The sequence below is a fragment of the Corythoichthys intestinalis genome, chromosome 21 (assembly GCF_030265065.1).
Source record: "Corythoichthys intestinalis isolate RoL2023-P3 chromosome 21, ASM3026506v1, whole genome shotgun sequence".
Taxonomy (NCBI): domain Eukaryota; kingdom Metazoa; phylum Chordata; class Actinopteri; order Syngnathiformes; family Syngnathidae; genus Corythoichthys; species Corythoichthys intestinalis.
This window is the reverse complement of record NC_080415.1, coordinates 26,800,458-26,819,592: the sequence shown is the minus strand read 5'-3', so window position 1 is coordinate 26,819,592 and position 19,135 is coordinate 26,800,458. Positions and strand designations below refer to the sequence as shown.

At 41.8% G+C, this 19,135-nt stretch overlaps 1 protein-coding gene across 2 annotated transcripts; it reads right to left on the bottom strand.

Annotated features, from left to right (window-relative positions):
- Window positions 1–665: 665 nt before the first annotated feature.
- Window positions 666–18,634, bottom strand: si:dkey-220f10.4 (tubby-related protein 3). Of its 2 annotated transcripts, XM_057825189.1 has the most exons (12): window positions 18,276–18,634; window positions 15,981–16,137; window positions 11,292–11,471; window positions 9,353–9,481; window positions 9,152–9,274; window positions 8,933–9,087; window positions 5,537–5,698; window positions 5,346–5,458; window positions 2,483–2,597; window positions 2,318–2,416; window positions 2,074–2,245; window positions 670–2,003 (listed from the first exon to the last, which is right to left on the bottom strand). In XM_057825189.1, exons 1-12 carry the CDS (start codon window positions 18,462–18,464, stop codon window positions 1,870–1,872), a joined length of 1,728 nt encoding a protein of 575 aa, XP_057681172.1. In that variant the 5' UTR covers window positions 18,465–18,634; the 3' UTR covers window positions 670–1,869. The 2 variants fall into 2 exon arrangements, with proteins under 2 accessions (XP_057681173.1, XP_057681172.1); XM_057825190.1 differs by lacking the exon at window positions 11,292–11,471 and having other exon boundaries at window positions 666–2,003.
- Between the last annotated feature and the right edge of the window lie 501 nt (window positions 18,635–19,135).

Sequence of the window (19,135 nt, the reverse complement as noted above, 5' to 3'; positions counted from 1 at the left end):
TGTGTTCCCCTCTGTTTGGGCCGCATACCAACACAATGTATGCAGGGCCGGCCCAGCCTATACGCAGACTATGCAGCTGCTTAGGGCCCCTGACCACTAGGGGGCCCCCAATCTGGCAATTGTTTAATTTATATTCTATTTTGTTTACTACAGCTTGCTTTATTTGACTTTTGTGAGTTTTGATACTTGATTACAAGCTTAAAAAAGTTCTTCCTTCTTTCTTTCCTCTTTTAGAAAAAGGTTTGGCGCTATCTACTGTAAGTACTGACAATCATTTGGTGTGAGAAGTTTGAAGTATGCAGTGCAACAAAATCTGATTTATACACAAAATATGGACGTATGGGTTGGATTGCATGTATTGGTTTCACAGTACGCTGTGACGAAATGGTGGGCCAAAAATATGGGCCCCTTTGCATTATTTTGCTTAGGGCCCCCAAATGACCTGGGCCGGCCCTGAATGTATGTCTAGTGGTTGCATTTCCATTTGAACGGCTGTTGTCTGTTGGACAACGACTTACCAATTCAAAAGCACTTGGGTGATTTTGGCCACCTTTGGGTTTTTCCGGCGGAGAGGCCATAGAATTCTCCGGGTCTTCTAGTGTTAATAAATGCTGCTGGTACGATTGCAAATAGCAATTACACAAAGCAAAACAAATAAATTATGAATAAAAATCCGAATAATATTTTATTACTAGAAACTGCAATTTCTGGAGAAATTACTCTGGGTCTTTGATGTGTGGAAATACAGATCTTAGCCCCATCCAGGGCTATCAATAGAATGGATAAACATGGCCGTCAATGGGATTAAACAAAGTAAATGCGATCAGAAACGAATGGGAAATTTGGACGTCCATGGCCATCAATGGCAGCACCCACCATAAGCGTCAATGGAATTGGGGAAGTTTGGGGGACACGTCCTATTGATATTTGGCCATTTCCTGTTAATTTGGGGACATCAATTTTTCTTTTTTGCCATTGAAAATGAATGGGAAAAAATTTGGACGTCCATGGCCGTCAATGGCATCAACATACATAGGCGTCAATGGAATCTACGTACATCGGCATCAATAGAATGGACAAACATGCCTGTGAAATAGCATTAAACAAAGTTAATGTCATTAGAAATGAATGGGGAAATTTGGACGTCCATGGCTGTCAATGGTCCCTTTGCAGAAAAACAGCCCCCCCATGCTTCACAGTGGGTATGGTGTTCTTCGGATGCAATTCAGTATTCTTTCTCCTCCAAACAAGAGAACCTTTGTTTTTACCAAACAAAGGTTGGTAAAAACAAAACCCCTTTAAAATCCGCTTATGGTCAAAAACATCAGAAAAATCAACTTTCGCTAGCAGAAATAAAATACTCACGCGTACAGGACTGAAACTAGTCATGTATAGTTCTGAATTATGCCCAAAAATTCAGTTGAAAAGAAACATTTATGTGCGAGGAAGTCCCGTTCTTGTGGCGCTTATCTGATTTTCTCTCCCCATCCTGTGCGAAGCGGCGCAAAACAAGCTAGCCGCTCTTGCGAAATGAAGATATGTCGATAGTGGCGCGAGAGAAATCATGATAAATGAGAGTTTGTCCAATAGTTGTCGAAATGTTCCTTCTCACTCCACTTCATGTCGATTGATATCTTTTCTTACCCGCGATAAGATATATTAATGGTTAAGCCAAACACGCCAAGTCGACGATTCTGACACGCTTCTCAGAAAACTACAGAAATTATTGTGAAAACGCTTTAATCATTCTTTTTACAATTCGCGCAGATGTATCAAGACAAGGAATTCAAAGAATATAAAACAGTGTACACAGAAAAGCTAATGCTAATAAGTTAGCTTTTGTTCTCTTTACATTGTAGCGCTTGAAGGTCACTCGCAGGCTAGTTTTCCGTCGAAAGATGAAAGCGTGATGGCGAAGGCCTGAAGGGCACACATGGGGAAGCTGTAGTCCATGGAGAAGACGTTCTCGGAAACGCGACCGAACTGCATCACGATGTAGTCACCTGGAAAAAACTGATGGTTCCTTTGGGGTTTTCTTCAAACAAGATGAATAAATCGCGTTTAGGAATTCACCGTTATCCGGGTGGATGATCTGGAAATTTTTAATAGACGCCTGTGTGACGCGTCCGTGGAAGTTGAGCACGTATGACTGCGTCTGGTCGTTCCAGCTGGGACATTTATTGACCAGCGTCACCAGTTTTTCCGTTGCGCCGTCAGCATGGCGCGCCAGCAGGGTTTCGCGTTCCTGAAAATCAAACAGTTACAGTTCATCGTTGCCGTCGTTACACACGACTAGGCGCCTTGATCGTAGACGGACATTTTTGGGTTGAATGACTACTCTGTCGTCATTCTCCTGCATTCCCGGGATGATCACGGTCATTTTGCGAGGACCGCGGAATCCTAGGACGTTCGTCTCCTGGAATAGAAATTCGTAAAGTTTACCGTGAGATTTTAGGACGCGGAATGACTTCGTTAGACTCACGTAAAAAATAGCCGCCAACTCCTGTCGCACAGATTCGCACTCTTTGATGAAAGGTTTTTTCTCCGGGTTTTCTCCTCCGTCGTACACGGTGAACTTTGTCCCCAAAACGTTGGATCTAGAACAGACGACATTCGTTTTAATAGCCCTACATACCGTATTTTCCAGACTATAAATTGATTTAGAGCAGGGGTGTCCAAACTTTTTGCAAAGGGGGCCAGATTTGGTGTGGTAAACATGCGGGGGCCCGACCATGGCTGACGTCCTTTATGTTTAACAATATATTTAAGCAAATTTTAGCGAGCCCTATGGGTGTCACATTTGCTTTATTATTTTTTTTAATTAATAATCTCAACAATCTCGCAACTAGCCTTTGTGGCTAAGCCTTTGACTCTCGGGCTCTTGGGAAACACTGCTGCTGTAACATTAAACTAGCTTCAAGTTGCTTCAATTTCTCGCTACGTATCTTCCCTCTAATCTTGTCGTACATGTTAGCGTGTCTTGTTTGGTAAAATCGCTGTACATTGAACTCTTTATAAACAGCGACTGTTTCTTTGCAAATGAGGCAGACACAAATGTTGCGTATTTTAGTGAAGAAATAGTCCAATTTCCACCTATCCTTGAAGCGTCAGCCATCACAGTCAATTTTCTTTTTTTTTGTTAATTGTCGCCATTTGGGAGTAAAATGTCACATAGGGTAATGTTGCTTAGAGTAATGTTGCTTTTTAGTGGGTAAATGACCCACGAGGTAATGTTGCCTAGAGTAATGTTGCTTTTTAGTGGGTAAATGAAGAGCAGCATTTAGTGTGTAAGCTACCTCATATGCTGGTAGCAGTACTGCTGACCAATTTATTAAGTCTGTGTGTGGGCCAGACGTTATTGATTTTATGACGGAGGCTGGGGGCCGGATGAAATTTGACCACGGGCCGCATTTGGCCCCCGGGCCGGACTTTGGACATGTCTGATTTAGAGTATACAGTTGTGGTCAAAAGTTTACATACACTTGTGAAGAACATAATGTCATGGCTCTCTTGAGTCTGCAGTTATTTCTACAACTCTGATTTTCCTCTGATAGAGTGATTGGAACAGATACTTCTTTGTCACAAAAAACATTCATGAAGTTTGGTTCTTTTATGACTTTATTATGGGTGAACCGAAAAAAGCGATCAAATCTGCTGGGTCAAAAATAGACATACAGCAGCGCTAATATTTGGTAACATGTCCCTTGGCCATTTTCACTTCAATTTGGCGCTTTTGGTAGCCATCCACAAGCTTCTGGCAAGCTTCTGGTTGAATCTTTGACCACTCCTCTTGACAGAATTGGTGCAGTTCAGTTAAATTTGATGGCTTTCTGACATGGACTTGTTTCTTCAGCATTGTCCACAAGTTCTCAATGGGGATTAAGTCAGGACTTTGGGAAGGCCATTCGAAAACCTTAATTCTAGCCTGATTTAGCCATTCCATTACCACTTTTGATGTGTGTTTGGGGTCATTGTCCTGTTGGAACACCCAACTGCGCCCAAGACCCAATCTTCGGGCTGATGACGTTAGGTTATCTTGAAGAATTTGAATGTAATCCTCCTTCTTCATTATCCCATTTACTTTCTGTAAAGCACCAGTTCCATTGGCAGCAAAACAGCCCCACAGCATAATGCTACCACCACCGTGCTAAGCAAGGTAGGCATGGTGTACTTGGGGTTAAAGGCCTCACCTTTTCTCCTCCAAACATATTGCTGGGCATTGTGGCCAAACAGCTCGATTTTTGTTACGTCTGACCACAGAACTTTCCTCCAGAAGGTCTTATCTTTGTCCATGTGATCAGCAGCAAACTTCAGTCGAGCCTTAAGGTGCCGCTTTTGGAGCAAGGGCTTCCTTCTCGCACGGCAGCCTCTCAGTCCATGGAGATGCAAAACACTCTTGACTGTGGACACTGACACCTGTGTTCCAGCAGCTTCTAATTCTTGGCAGATCTGCTTTTTGGTGATTCTCGGTTGAATCTTCACCCTCCTGACCAATTTTCTCTCAGCAGCAGGTGATAGCTTGCGTTTTCTTCCTGATCGTGGCAGTGACAAAACAGTGCCATGCACTTTATACTTACAAACAATTGTTTGCACTGTTGCTCTTGGGACCTGCAGCTGCTTTGAAATGGCTCCAAGTGACTTTCCTGACTTGTTCAAGTCAATGATTGTTCAAGTCAATAATCACTCACAAGAAATTGCTAATTCGTGTCGCTGTATGTATATTTTTGACCCAGCAGATTTGATCACTTTTTCTGTTAACCCATAATAAAGTCATAAAAGAACCAAACTTCATGAATGTTTTTTGTGACAAAGAAGTATCTGTTCCAATCACTCTATCGGAGAAAAATCAGAGTTGTAGAAATAACTGCAGACTCAAGAGAGCCATGACATTATGTTCTTCACAAGTGTATGTCAACTTTTGACCACAACTGTAAGTCGAACATGGATAAGTCGCACTGAGTCAGGACTGTAGTATTAGTTCAGCAACAAAAGAGCCGTTCAAACGAGTTAAATAGTTGCCAATAGGAATGGGACGACTTGGTATCTCACTATACGATACGATTTGCGATACAAAGCTCACGATAACGATGATCTGGCGGTATGGCGATACAACGATTATCGATACATTGGTCAGGAAATCATTCTAGGATATTCTACAAACAACTAATTAACAGAAAAACAAGCTTCTAATGTGAATTGGAATTAGTTTATCACGAGTAGGCGTCGAATCCAGTTGAACTGGGAGGGTGGCAAAAGTCAGCGAATGAACGAATGTTCATTCGTTGACTTTTGTCAGGGACTGTAGTCCGGAAAATACGTTAGCTTACCCTTGAATCAGGCCTTACCTCAGCTTTCCGATGTAACAACTGGTGTCTCTGGACAGATTTGTTGGGTCTGTTGAGATTAGATAGTTGGACGTTTTGCTCCTCACCCTTTTTCGCCCCGCCATGAGAAACACCTTAGAAAAGCAGGAAATTTACTCTCACCTTGTCTTAAAAGTCGTCCGTTGTTTTACTAGCTAAGCAAGAGAACCCACCCTTTTTCCATCATCTTTCTCCATGTGGAGGTAGTACGTGGGGAACATGCCCTTCTCCATGCCCCTCCTGTCTCTTGTGACCCGACACTGAATGGTTGTTTCTCTGGGCGCGGGACGTAAAGCGAACGCCTCCAAATCCTCTAATGATATCGGAGAAGCCGTCTGCGGTGACAAAAGTAAATGAAGTCATTCGTATGAATTTTCTTGGAATCACTGTGACGTAAACGGCTGATTATGAATGCCTTTTTAAAAATTTTTCTTAATGAATATTTAAACTGAATTTGGCTGATTTACAGTTCTGCGACGACGTAGACACTACGCCGTCATTGCGTATTGGTAGTTCTGCGTCAAAGGAACGCGTTGCTCTGTAATTCACTGGCATGCCACTAGGGGAGTGTGTCTTTGTCTTTGCTCGGTTTTGGGGGACTCTTGTCGAATTCCTTTAGTTTTCCTCCGGTCATTGACAGCAATGGTCTGGCTTCGGCTGGGGTCCTACACCAAAGATGTGGTCAAATGCTTCAAGGAAGGAAAGGAAAGACCTGGTGATCTCCAAAGTCATCAAGTTCGAAGAAGAGCAAGGAAGATGGACGACTTGGAAGGCTGTTGTCAATATAACTATCTCACGGGCCGACATGTGGAGGATGCCCCAAGCAAGGCTGAGCTTCATGGTCAGAGCCACATACGACATACTTCCCAGTCCCCAGAACCTCGACTTATGGTACAGCACAGAAGAGACATGCCGTCTCTGCAACTCCAGCAACCCGAGTCTGCAACACATCCTCTCTGGCTGCAAGGATGCACTGACACAGGGCTGGTTCAGGTGGCGCCATGATAAAGTCCTGCGCAAGCTGGCTGAAATCCTCGAGGCCCGTAGGGTTGAAGTTAACAACACCAGCCCTCTAACGTCACACCAGAGGATCCAGTTCATTCAGCAAGGAGGCAAGAGGCACAGCAGCAGCACTAAACAGTGGTCCCTACTTTCCCCTGGAGGCGAGTAGAACATGAGAGCTGACTTGGACCGGCAACTCACGTTCCCCGGAGTCATTACATCCACCACCCTCCTACCGGACATTGTCCTCTAGTCTCTTCCCATGAGGACAGTCATCATTGCGGAGCTAACAGTTCCTTGGGAAGAGGGGATGGACACCATGTTTGAGAGAAAGAAGGAGAAATACGCCGACTTGGCTGCTGCGTGTCGCCATGCAGGCTAAAAGGCAACAGTTTTACCAGCAGAGGTTGTGTGTGGAGGCTTCACAGGAACTGCCACCCGGGGCTCATGGTGTCACTTGGAATCACGAGAATGAAACTGAGGAAAGCCTTGAAGGACCTGGCAGAGGAAGCAGAGCAAGGCAGCTTCTGGCTCTGGCTCCGGAGGAAACAAGGAGCTTAGGACCTCCCTGTTTGCTTGGTATGCGGTCAGGCTTGCGCTTGACTCAGGGACTTGGACTGCCCTTTCATGCATAGTCCCTTGGGGCCCAGCCCATAAGCCAGCCGCAGGGAGTGGCAGGGAGACGTCCCTGTCACTGCCCCACCACCCAGAGATGTTCCGGGATGAAAGGGGTGAAACATCGATGAGGGGTGGCTCCCTGCTGACGACCCTCCAGCAGGTCCACCGGCACCGTTGGAGGTGCGACAAGCAGTTATGCTCAACAGGTTCCACCTACAGTGGGGCAAATTAGTATTTAGTCAACCACTAAGTGTGCAAGTTCTCCCACTTGAAAATATTAGAGAGGCCTGGAATTGTCAACAAGGGTAAACCTCAACAATGAGAGACAGAATGTGGAAAAAAAACAGAAAATCACAGTTTGATCTTTAAAGAATTTATTTGCAAATTATGATGGAAAATAAGTATTTGGTCAATACCAAAAGTTCATCTCAATACTTTGTTAACGGAGGCCAAACGTTTTCTATAACTCTTCACAAGCTTTTCACACACTGGCTGGTATTTTTGGCCCATTCCTCCATGCAGATCTCTTCTAAAGCAGTGATGTTTTGGGGCTGTCGTTGGGCAACGCGGACTTTCAACTCCCTCCACACATTTTCTATGGGGTTGAGATCTGGAGACTGGCTAGGCCACTCCAGGACCTTGAAATGATTCTTACGAAGCCACTCCTTTGTTGCCCTGGCTGTGTGTTTGGGATCATTGTCATGCTGAAAGACCCAGCCACGTCTCATCTTCAATGCCCTTGCTGATGGAAGGAGATTTTCACTCAAAATCTCTCCATACATGGCCCCATTCATTCTTTCCTTTACACAGATCAGTCGTCCTGGTCCCTCAGAAAAACAGCCCCAAAGCATGATGTTTCCACCACCATGCTTCACAGTGGGTATGGTGTTCTTCGGATGCAATTCAGTATTCTTTTTCCTCCAAATATGAGAACCTGTGTTTCTACCAAAAAGTTCAATTTTGGTTTTATCCGACCATAACACATTCTCCCAGGCCTCTTCTGGATCATCCAAATGTTCTCTAGTGAACCGCAGATGGGCCTGGACGTGTACTTTCTTCAGTAGGGGGACACGTCTGGCAGTGCAGTATTTGAGTCCCTGGCGGCGCATTGTGTTACAGATAGTAGCCTTTGTTACTGTGTCCCCAGCTCTCTGTAGGTCATTCACTAGGTCCCCCCGTGTGGTTCTGGGATTTTTGATCACCGTTCTTGTTATCATTTTGATGCCATGGGGTGAGATCTTGCATGGAGCCCCAGATCGAAGGAGATTATCAGTGGTCTTGCACGTCTTCAATGTTCTAATAATTGCTCCCACAGTCGATTTCTTTGCACCAACCGTTTTACCGATTGCAGATTCTGTCTATCCAGCCTGGTGCAGGTCTACAATTTTGTCTGTGGTGTCCTTTGACAGGTCTTTGGTCTTGGCCATTGTGGAGTTTGGAGTGTGACTGACTGAGATTGTGGACAGGTGTCTTTTATACCGATAATGAGTTAAAACAGGTGCCATTAATACAGGTAACGAGTGAAGCCTCATTAGACCTCGTTAGAAAAAGTTAGACCTCTTTGACAGCCTGAAATCTTGTTTTTAGGTGACCAAGTACTTATTTTCCACTCTAATTTGGAAATAAATTCTTTAAAAATCAAACAATGTGATTTTCTGTTTTTTTTTCCACATTCTGTCTCTCATGGTTGAAGTTTACCCATGTTGACAATTACAGGCCTCTCTAATCTTTTCAAGTGGGAGAACTTGTACAATTGGTGGTTGACTAAATACTTATTTGCCCCACTGTACCTGTACTCCAATCCACGTTCACGTCATGCGCGTTACGTGATGCATAGTCAGGATTTTTTGGAGGTGCCCGTCAGGGTAGGGTCGCAAATTGGGTCCGCGTTAACAGCGTGGGTCCGCTGTCACGGATACGCAGAAGCATAAATCAGCTTTAAGACTCACTCTGTTGTTGGAGCCGCCGCTCGAAGACGAACTCTTCTTGTAATTTGAGTTTAGAGATGCTAAACTAGGCGTGTTTTTCCCTCTCCTCTTCCGTCTTTGTTTGCCGTCCGTCTGAACGTCTTCGTCTTTGCTGTCGTCGCTGATTTGGCACCTCGCTGTGGAGAATATTCACGAAAGATTAGATGCGAAAAATCAGAAAGATCGCAAAGCGACGCATACAAGTGTCCAGATGTTTTTTTCTCCGTGGAGACGGCGTCCGGCACTCGTCTTTCTCCTCCTCTCCGTTCTTTTTCGGACTTGTCTGTTCCGACTCGGAACCTGACGTGTCGTGCAGGTGCTTCTCTGCGCAAAAAAATAATCGTCACGATCAAATAAACCCTCTGAATATTCGGTGGTGATTTAGCATCAGAGTGCGATTACTTTTGCGTTCCTGTTTGCTCGTTTTGTTTGTCTCTTGTCCATCGTGATGGTCTTTTGCTTTGTCTTTCCGTTTTGGTTTTCGCTCTTTTTTCTGCTCTTCTTTATCCTGGTTTTCATTGTCTCCCGCACCTGGAAAAGACAGACAAGCAAAATGTACTAGCGCTCGGGTGGGGGGGCAGCGTAGGGTCGGTTGCCGACGGGCTTACACTCACAAGGGATTCACACGATTTCTGGTTTCTAGATCACAGAGCTGATTTGTGTACACTTCACCCCTCCCAATCACTTATCTTACCCCCCGCCCCTTCTTTCCCTGGTCAACAGGCCCCCCACAAAGTGGAAACCAGAAATACATCTAGCTGATGATGGCACCAACATAATTATAGTTAGTTAGTGTAGGCGTTCAATGTTTTTCTTGTTGTTGTTTGTGTTTCTCTTTTCTTTCTTTTCTTGTGTTTATTTTCTTTTCTTCTGTTCCCCCATGACCCCTTACCGTTTGCTGCTTTGTCATAATTAGAGATGTCCTGATCGATCGGCATCCCGATCGTGTCCGATCACGTCATGTTCAAAGTATCGGAATCGGCAAAAAAATATCGGACATGCATTTTTTAAATATATATTTTTTTAATTAAATCGTTTTCTAATTGTATTTAATGTTACAGACATAATATGTTACACTCATCCAGAGTCTTTAGTTTAGGCTTAAGGTAGGGTTATCAAATTTATCCCGTTACCGGCGGCAATTTATTTTTAAAAATTTGATCACGTTAAAATATTTAACGCAATTAACGCGTGCGCTGCACGACCCATTCACGCATTGTCGCGTTCAATCTTTAATGGCGCCGTTTTACCTATATATAGAGCGAAGAGGCAGCGTAAAATGAGTAGAGTGAATTTTGGCAGCTTTTGGAGCATTTTTTAATTGGCTAAAGCCTTACAATCCCTCTCCCTACAATTAGAAATATCGTGGGAAGCAATGTGGGGATGAAAGGTAGTAATTGATCTTTTTCTTAACACCCTATGTTATTCCCCAACGCGGAGAAGATATATGAATTGGCACCACTACGCACAGTCATGGGTGCACTTCCCATCATGCATTTGGGCACAACAGTTAAATGGCTACAGTATCATTTACTGAAAGCTCAACAAATACACTAGATGGCAATATTTAGTCACAATATACAAAGTCACATTTATCCTTTAAGAATTACAAGTCTTTCTATCCGTGGATCCCTCGCACAGAAAGAATGTTAATAATGTAAATGCCATCTTGAAGGATTTATTGTCATAATAAACAAATACAGTACTTATGTACTGAATGTTGAATGTATATATTCGTCCGAGTTTTATTCATTTTTTTCTTAATGCATTGCCAAAATGTATATGATCGGGAAACATTATCGGGAATGACTGGAATTGAATTGGGAGCAAAAAAAAAAGCAATCGGATCGGGAAATATCGGGATCGGCAGATACTCAAACTAAAACGATCGGGATCGGATCGGGAGCAAAAAAAACATGATCGGAACAACCCTAGTCATAATAAACAAGGAATGTTGAATGATCACAATGGGAGTATGTCATAATCTCAATGTGAAACATTAAAACATTTCAGACCAACCGGACACTTAGATTTCTATTCTCCGTGTCAAACAGCTGAACAGGACATGTTTAAAATAAATAAATAAATAAATAAAAAGTAGTAGCGCTTCCTTAAAATAAAATAGAATGACAACCACTGCGTAATGCTACTTTTAGGCATGTATAGATGACAACACAGATGTCCAATCGTGTGGCTCTTTTTTAACATTCTGCTGTAAAATTTAGTGGGTTTGTCACTAGTAGATGCCCAATTCATTTGAACTGCAGCGATTGCACAAAGTTCATTCTAGCCCAGTCAACAGCAGCCGATGACTCGACCTCGACATTCCATTTGTTCTTACCTTTGGTTTTCTCTCTCTTCTTGCCTTCCGCGAGCGCCTCGTCGTTCTCCGTCGGCTCGTCCTCACACTCCGTGGTCAAATCAATCTTTTTGGGAGCGACAGGCTTCTCCGTAGGCTTCACGTCGCTTTCGGCAAGCGTGATAACATCCAACGGGTTGTCGAGGGCGTGCTCCACTTGCTCTTCAAATTGAATAGAATTTTTATCAAGAAGTGCTGTGCGATATGGAAACAACAACTATCACGATATGGGCCATTTTATATAGCGATATGACCACGATATAATACATTACGACTAGGGTTGTTCCGATCATGTTTTTTTGCTCCCGATCCGATCCCGATCGTTTTAGTTTGAGTGTATGCCAATCCCGATATTTCCCGATCGGATTGCTTTTTTTTGCTCCCGATTCAATTCCAGTCATTCCCGATAATTTTTCCCGATCATATACATTTTGGCAATGCATTAAGAAAAAAATGAATAAAACTCAGATGAATATATACATTCAACATACAGTACATAAGTACTGTATTAGTTTATTATGACAATACATCCTCAAGATGGAATTTACATTATTAACATGCTTTCTGTGAGAGGGATCCACGGATAGAAAGACTTGTGACTTTGCATATTGTGACTAAATATTGCCATCTAGTGTATTGTTTGAGCTTTCAGTAAATGATACTGTAGCCATGCCCAAATGCATGATGGGAAGTGGAACCATGACTGTGCGTAGTGCTACCAATTGATATTAGAGCTGTCAAAATTATCGCGTTAACGGGCGTTAATTAATTTTTAAAATTAATCACGTTAAAATATTTGACGCAATTAACGCAGATGTCCCGCTTTGACAGATTTAAATGACAGTACAGTGAAACGCTCACTTGTGTTTTATGGAGTTTTGCTGCCCTCTGCTGGTGCTTGGGTGCGACTGATTTTATAGGCCTCAGCACCCATGACATTGTGTAAGTAATTATTGACATCAACAATGGCGGGCTACTAGTTAATTTTTTGATTGAAATTTTTACAAATTTTATTAAAACGAAAACATTACGAGGGGTTTTAATATAAAATTTCTATAACTTGTACTAACATTTTTCTTTTAAGAACTACAAGTCCCTCTATCCATGGATCGCTTTAACAGAATGTTAATAATGTTAATGCCATCTTGTTGATTTATTGTTATAATAAACAAATACAGTCCTTATGTACCGTATGTTGAATGTATATATCCATCTTGTGTCTTATCTTTCCATTCCAACAATAATTTACAGAAAAATATGGCATATTTTATAGATGGTTTGAATTGCGATTAATTTTGATTAATTACGATTAATTAATTTTTAAGCTGTAATTAACTCGATTAAAAATTTTAATCGTTTGACAGCCCCAATATATATATTTTCTCTGCGTTGGGAAGTAACATAAGGTGTTAAGAAAAATCAATTGCTACATTGCTTCCCATGATATTTCTAATCATGGAAAGAGGGATTTTAAGGCTTTAGCCAATTAAAAAAAGGCTCCAAAGGCTGCCAAAATTCACTCCACTCATTTTACGCTGCCTTTTATCTCTCTATATAGGTAAAACGGCGCCATTACAAATTGAGCGCGACAATGCGTGAGTGGGTTGTGCAGCACATGCATTAATTGCGTTAAATATTTTAACGTGATACATTTTTCAAAAAATGAATTATCGCCGTTATCGGCATAAATTTGATAACCCTACCTTAAGCCTAAACTACAAACTCTGGATGAGTGTAACATATTATGTCTGTAACGTTAAATACAATTAGAAAACGATTTAATTAAAAAATATACAGTATATATATTAAAAAAAGGCATGGCCGATTTTTTTTTTTTTGACGATTCCGATACTTTGAAAATGACGTGATCGGACCCGATCGATCGTGATGCCGATCAATCGGGACATCTCTGATTACGACTATAAGTCGAACCTGAGTATAAGTTGCGCCAGCCAAAAAATACGCATTGAAGAGGAAAAAAAAGAAGTGGCATTTTTAAGGTAATTTATTTGCTAAAATCCAACACCAAGAACAGACATGCCATCTTGAAAGGCAATTTATAATGAGAATAGGATAGAGGACAACAGGCTGACTAAATTTACGGTGTATACAGTAAGGAGCAGAAGGATTTGCAGTATGTGATTTTGCAAGTTCACCCACTTAGAAAATAGAGGTCTGAAATTTCAATCATAGATGCATTTTGACGTATAGAGACATAATCTAAAGAACTCGGATTGTTTGATTTTTTTTTCTCTATAATTCATTTGTAATTTGCTGGGTTTCATAAGTATTTGTACCTCTGAGAAAATCAGTGCTAATATTTAGTGCAGAAGCCTTTGTTTGCAATTACAAGCTCAGACGCTTTCTGTAGTTCTTCACCAGCTTTTTACATATAGAAACAGGGATTTTGGCCCATTCCGCCACACAAATCTTCTCTAGATTTGTCAGGTTTTGGCTCCATCCAAAGATTTTTTTATTGGATTGAGGTCTGGAGACTGGCTAGGCCACTCCAGAACCTTGATATGCTTTTTAGGCATCCACTCCTTGGTCAACTTGGCTGTGTGCTTCGGATCAATGTCATGTAAGAAGATCTAGCCACGACTCATCTTCAAGTATCTGACTGAGGGAAGGAGGTTGTGTCTCAAAATCTGATGATACATTTCGCCATTCATCCTCTGCTTTATACAGTACAGTTGAACTGTCCCCTTTGCCGAAAAGCATGAGGTTTCCACCCCCATACTTCACAGTGGGAATGGTGTTCTTGGGATTGTACTCATCCTTCTTTTTACTCCACACACGACAAGTAAAGTTTTGCACCAAAAAGTTCTGCTTTAGTCTCATCTGACCACATGTCTTTCTCCCATGACACCTCTGCATCATTCAGATGGTCCCCGGCAAAATTCAGACGGGTCTTCACATGCCCTGGCTTCAACCTTCTGAGCAATGCATTATTTTAAACCATTGCAACGTAGTGTTCTACTGACTGTAGCCTTTGAAACTGTGTATCCAGAACTCCTCAGATCATTGATCAGCTCCTACCGTGTAGTTCTAGGCTGAACCCTCACTTTTCTCACCATGAGTGATGCCCCACAAGGAGAGATTTTACATGGAGCCCCAGTCTGAGTTAGATTATCAGTCATGTTTTGCCTTTTCCATTTTCTAACAATTGCTGCAACAGTTCATTTTATTATCACCAAGCTGCTTTCCAGCTGTCCCATAGCTTTGTGGAGCCCAACAATTTTTTCTATGGTCTCTTTCAAAAGCTCTCTGATCTTGCCCATGGTAGCAGTTGGATTATGACTGACTGTGGGGTGCACGGGTGACAATAACGTGCTCAAACGGGTGGTTACTCCTGCGGTAAAGGTGGACTTTTTTTTTAAAGGTAGACTGAAAACTCTTTAAGTGTCATATTTACTGATGATTTTCAGGGGTACAAATATTTATGAACCCCAGTAAATTACAAATATTTATCAAATCATACAATGTTATTTCTGGATCTTTTTAGATTATGTCTCTATGAGTGGAAATGCATCTATGATTGAAATTTCAGACCTCTACCTAGTTTCTAAATGGGTAAACTTGCAAAATCACAAGGGCTGCAAATACTTCTGCTCCTCACTGTATTGTGGCTAACTGGTGGTACTAGCACGGCATATGAAATCCTGTAAATGTAGCAAATCAGAGCAATTTGGGTGCTATCTGCTAGCCAAAATGTGTCTTGCAGGAACCGGTCTAATTTTGGCTATAGTGACAATAGACATGTAAAATGTTGATATTGTTTTAGTAATATACAGTGGGGCAAATAAGTATTTAGTCAACCACTAATTGTGCAAGTTCCCACTTAAAAATATTAGAGAGGCCTGTAATTGTCAACATGGGTAAACCTCAACCATGAGAGACAATTTTGAAAAAAAGAAAATCACGTTGTTTGATTTTTAAAGAATTTATTTGCAAATCATGGTGGAAAATAAGTATTTGGCCAATACCATCTGGAGATTGGCAAGGCTACTCCAGGACCTTGAAATGCTTCTTACGAAGCCACTCCTTTGTTGGCCTGGCTGTGTGTTTGGGATCATTGTCATTCTGAAAGACCCAGCCACGTCTCATCTTCAATGCCCTTGCTGATGGAAGGAGATTTTCACTCAAAATCTCTTGATATATGGCCCCATTCATTCTTTCCTTTACACAGATCAGTCTTCCTGGTCCCTTTGCAGAAAACCAGCCCCAAATCATGTTTCCACCCCCATTCTTCACAGTGGGTATGGTGTTCTTCGGATGCAATTCAGTATTCTTTCTCCTCCAAACACGAGAACCTGTGTTTCTACCAAAAAGTTTTGGTTTCATCTGACCATAACACATTCTCCCAGTCCTCTTCTGGATCATCCAAATGCTCTCTAGCGAACCGCAGACGGGCCTGGACGTGTACTTTCTTCCGCAGGGGGACACGTCTGGCAGCGCAGAATTTTTTTCCCCACATTCTGTCTCTCATGGTTGAGGTTTACCCATGTTGACAATTACAGGCCTCTCTAATCTTTTCAAGTAGGAGAACTTGCACAATTGGTGGTTGACTAAATACTTATTTGCCCGACTGTATATTGTCATATCGTACAGCACTGGTATCAAGACAGCATAGTGAGGTATTTAGCGTCGAGTGATGTGTTGGAGACAAACCGCTCAAGGAGATGTTGCTTAAAGATTGGCTGGTCAACAACGGCGTTTCATCCGAACGGCCTTTTTGTTTGCGGTTCTTCAGGCGGGCGTCCCGATTGGACACCACCATCTGACGATCAGCACGCTTCTTTTGTTGCTTTTTCATCAAAATGGACCGCTAAAACACAATTACACCAACAGTTATTTCTAATACAGTTAACCAGGGCTTCCACTGACAGTTATTATGATCGCCGTTTAATCAACAATTATTTTTGCAATGTGTCGACTTATCGAGTCATGTATAGATCGCGTTGTTTACACTAGCTGGAAATTTGCATTGACACCAGAAACTGTATGGGGGAAAAAATGGGACTATCAATTTTATGCAAAATATTTCGTTTTTTTCCCCTCTTTTGTTAGGTTTTGTCATTTTAAAAAAGGGTTTTTTTTGTCTTTCATTTAGATTTTTAATAAATAAAATATGGTATAGGGAATGTACTCTCACCGGCCACTTTATTAGGTACACCTGTCCAACTGCTCGTTAACACTTAATTTCTAATCAGCCAATCACATGGCGGCAACTCAGTGCATTTAGGCATGTAGACATGGTTTAAAACAATCTCCTGCAGTTCAAACCAAGCATCAGTATGGGGAAGAAAGGTGATTTGAGTGACTTTGAATGTGGCATGGTTGTTGGTGCCAGAAGGGCTGGTCTGAGTATTTCAGAAACTGCTGATCTACTGGGATTTTCACGCACAACCATCTCTAGGATTTACAGAGAAGGGTCCGAAAAAGAAAAACTATCCAGTGGGAGGAAATGCCTTGTTGATGCGAGAGGTCAGAGGAGAATGGCCAGACTGGTTCCAGCTGATAGAAAGGCAACAGTGACTCAAATAACCACCCGTTACAACCAAGGTAGGCAGAAGAGCATCTCTGAACGCACAGTACGTCGAACTTTGAGGCAGATGGGCTACAGCAGCAGAAGACCACGCCGGGTGCCACTCCTTTCAGCTAAGAACAGGAAACCGAGGCTACAATTTGCACAAGCTCATCGAAATTGGACAATAGAAGATTGGAAAAACGTTCCCTGGTCTGATGTGTCTCGATTTCTGCTGCAACATTCGGATGGTAGGGTCAGAATTTGGCGTCAACAACATGAAAGCATGGATCCATCCTGCCTTGTATCAACTGTTCAGGCTGGTGGTGGTGGTGTAATGGTGTGGGGAATATTTTCTTGGCACTCTTTGGGTCCCTTGGTACCAATTGAGCATCGTTGGAACGCCACAGCCTACCTGAGTATTGTTGCTGACCATGTCCATCCCTTTATGACCACAATGTACCCAACTTCTGATGGCTACTTTCAGCAGGATAATGCGCCATGTCATAAAGAAATGCACCATGTCATAAAGCTGAAATCATCTCAGACTGGTTTCTTGAACATGACAATGAATTCACTGTACTCAAATGGCCTCCACAGTCACCAGATCTCAATCCAATAGAGCATCTCTGGGATGTGGTGGAACGGGAGAGTCGCATCATGGATGTGCAGCCGACAAATCTGCACCGTGTGATGCCATCATGTCAATATGGACCAAACTCTCTGAGGAATGCTTCCAGCACCTTGCTGAATCTATGCTACGAAGAACTGAGGCAGTTCTGAAGGCAAAAGGGGGTCCAACCCGTTACTAGTATGGTGTACCTAATAAAGTGGCCGGTGAGTGTATACAGTTTTTTTTCTTATTTAAATAAATATAATTAACAATTTAGATTAAATCTGAATTTTTACTCGTTCCTTTTTTCAATGATCTTTTTAAAAAAGAAATAAATCAAAAAAGAGTATTTTTACTATCAGGGGGCTCAAAAAGGATTAGGCCAATTTTTAACAAGAATTGAATATTAACAGAATATATAAATTGTTCTTACTTTTTCTTTTAAATTAAAATAAATAAAAAAAGACTCAAGAAGGATGCCAATTTTTAAATTTACATTAGTTTAGCTTACATAGTTTAGAATTAAAATAGGTAAATTACTTAAAAAAGAAATAAATGTCAATATTTCCTGTCAAAAGGCTAAAAAAAACAGGCATTTTTAAAAAAACTTATTAATCTTAACATATTTATTTATTTTTTAGCTTTTTAGTTTAAATGTAATGTAAAATAAATGTAAATAAATACAAGATTAAGCTAATATTTTAGGTTAAAAACGCCTACAGATGATTATTTGACTATCCAAAGTGTTCCGTTCATTGGGACAGCACTAATCAACCCACTTAATTGAAAATTCATCATACAAACATTCATATTTCTTTGTTTTTACCTGATTATCCAGTTTCTGCTGTCGCAAATCTTCCTCCTCCATGTCGATGAGCGATTGCGTCGAGATGCTGCTAAAAGGGGCTAAAAAATGCGAAAATGGGGCGCAAGAAAAGCCCTCGAAGCCATTAAAATAGGACGTTGGCGTGTGATGGTGGCCCACTGCTCCATCTGACTGTCTGCTCACCTGCATGGAGCAGAAGGCAAAGTGGATTAAAAGGGGATAATGTTCTTAAACGGCACTATAGCTCAGCCGGCGAGGAACTATAAGGATAAGGGTAGTCTTGTTGATATCAGCGCTTGTCGAATATGTGCCTTTTTCTTTGTTGCCTCTTTACAGATAGCGTCAAATCAGGCAGAATTTCTGGCTTAAAAGTGTCGCGCCAACATCAAACAACAAGCACAACACACTTCACTCTATTGATTGTGGTTGCCGTGGTTACAGACACGCGGAAGCAATGTGAAGAAGTGGCAGTGTTGGATATTTGAAGAGCACAGCTGCTGATTTTATAATTTCAAATTATTGTATAATCTAAATTTATTGTTGCTTTAATAATCAGCACAGAACATGAATTTTGATTGTTATTTACATCTGTAGCGTTGCAATGCATGCTAGGAGCCATGTTGGAAAACAACAGTGTTGACAGCAGGTGGCAGCAGAGGTTGACTGTCTCCCCCAATGGAGCAGTGATGGCCAAATGAGGCTTCTTGAAGCAATGAAGCTTTGCAGCCCATTGGTTCAAAGCAAAGGCGTAGGTTTGGTTTCAACATTGGTAGGGAAGATATCACAGCATAACCGGCATGTACACTTTTTGCTGAATACGACCAAACAAATTGGGTGAACGAGGTTCAGGGCTACATTTG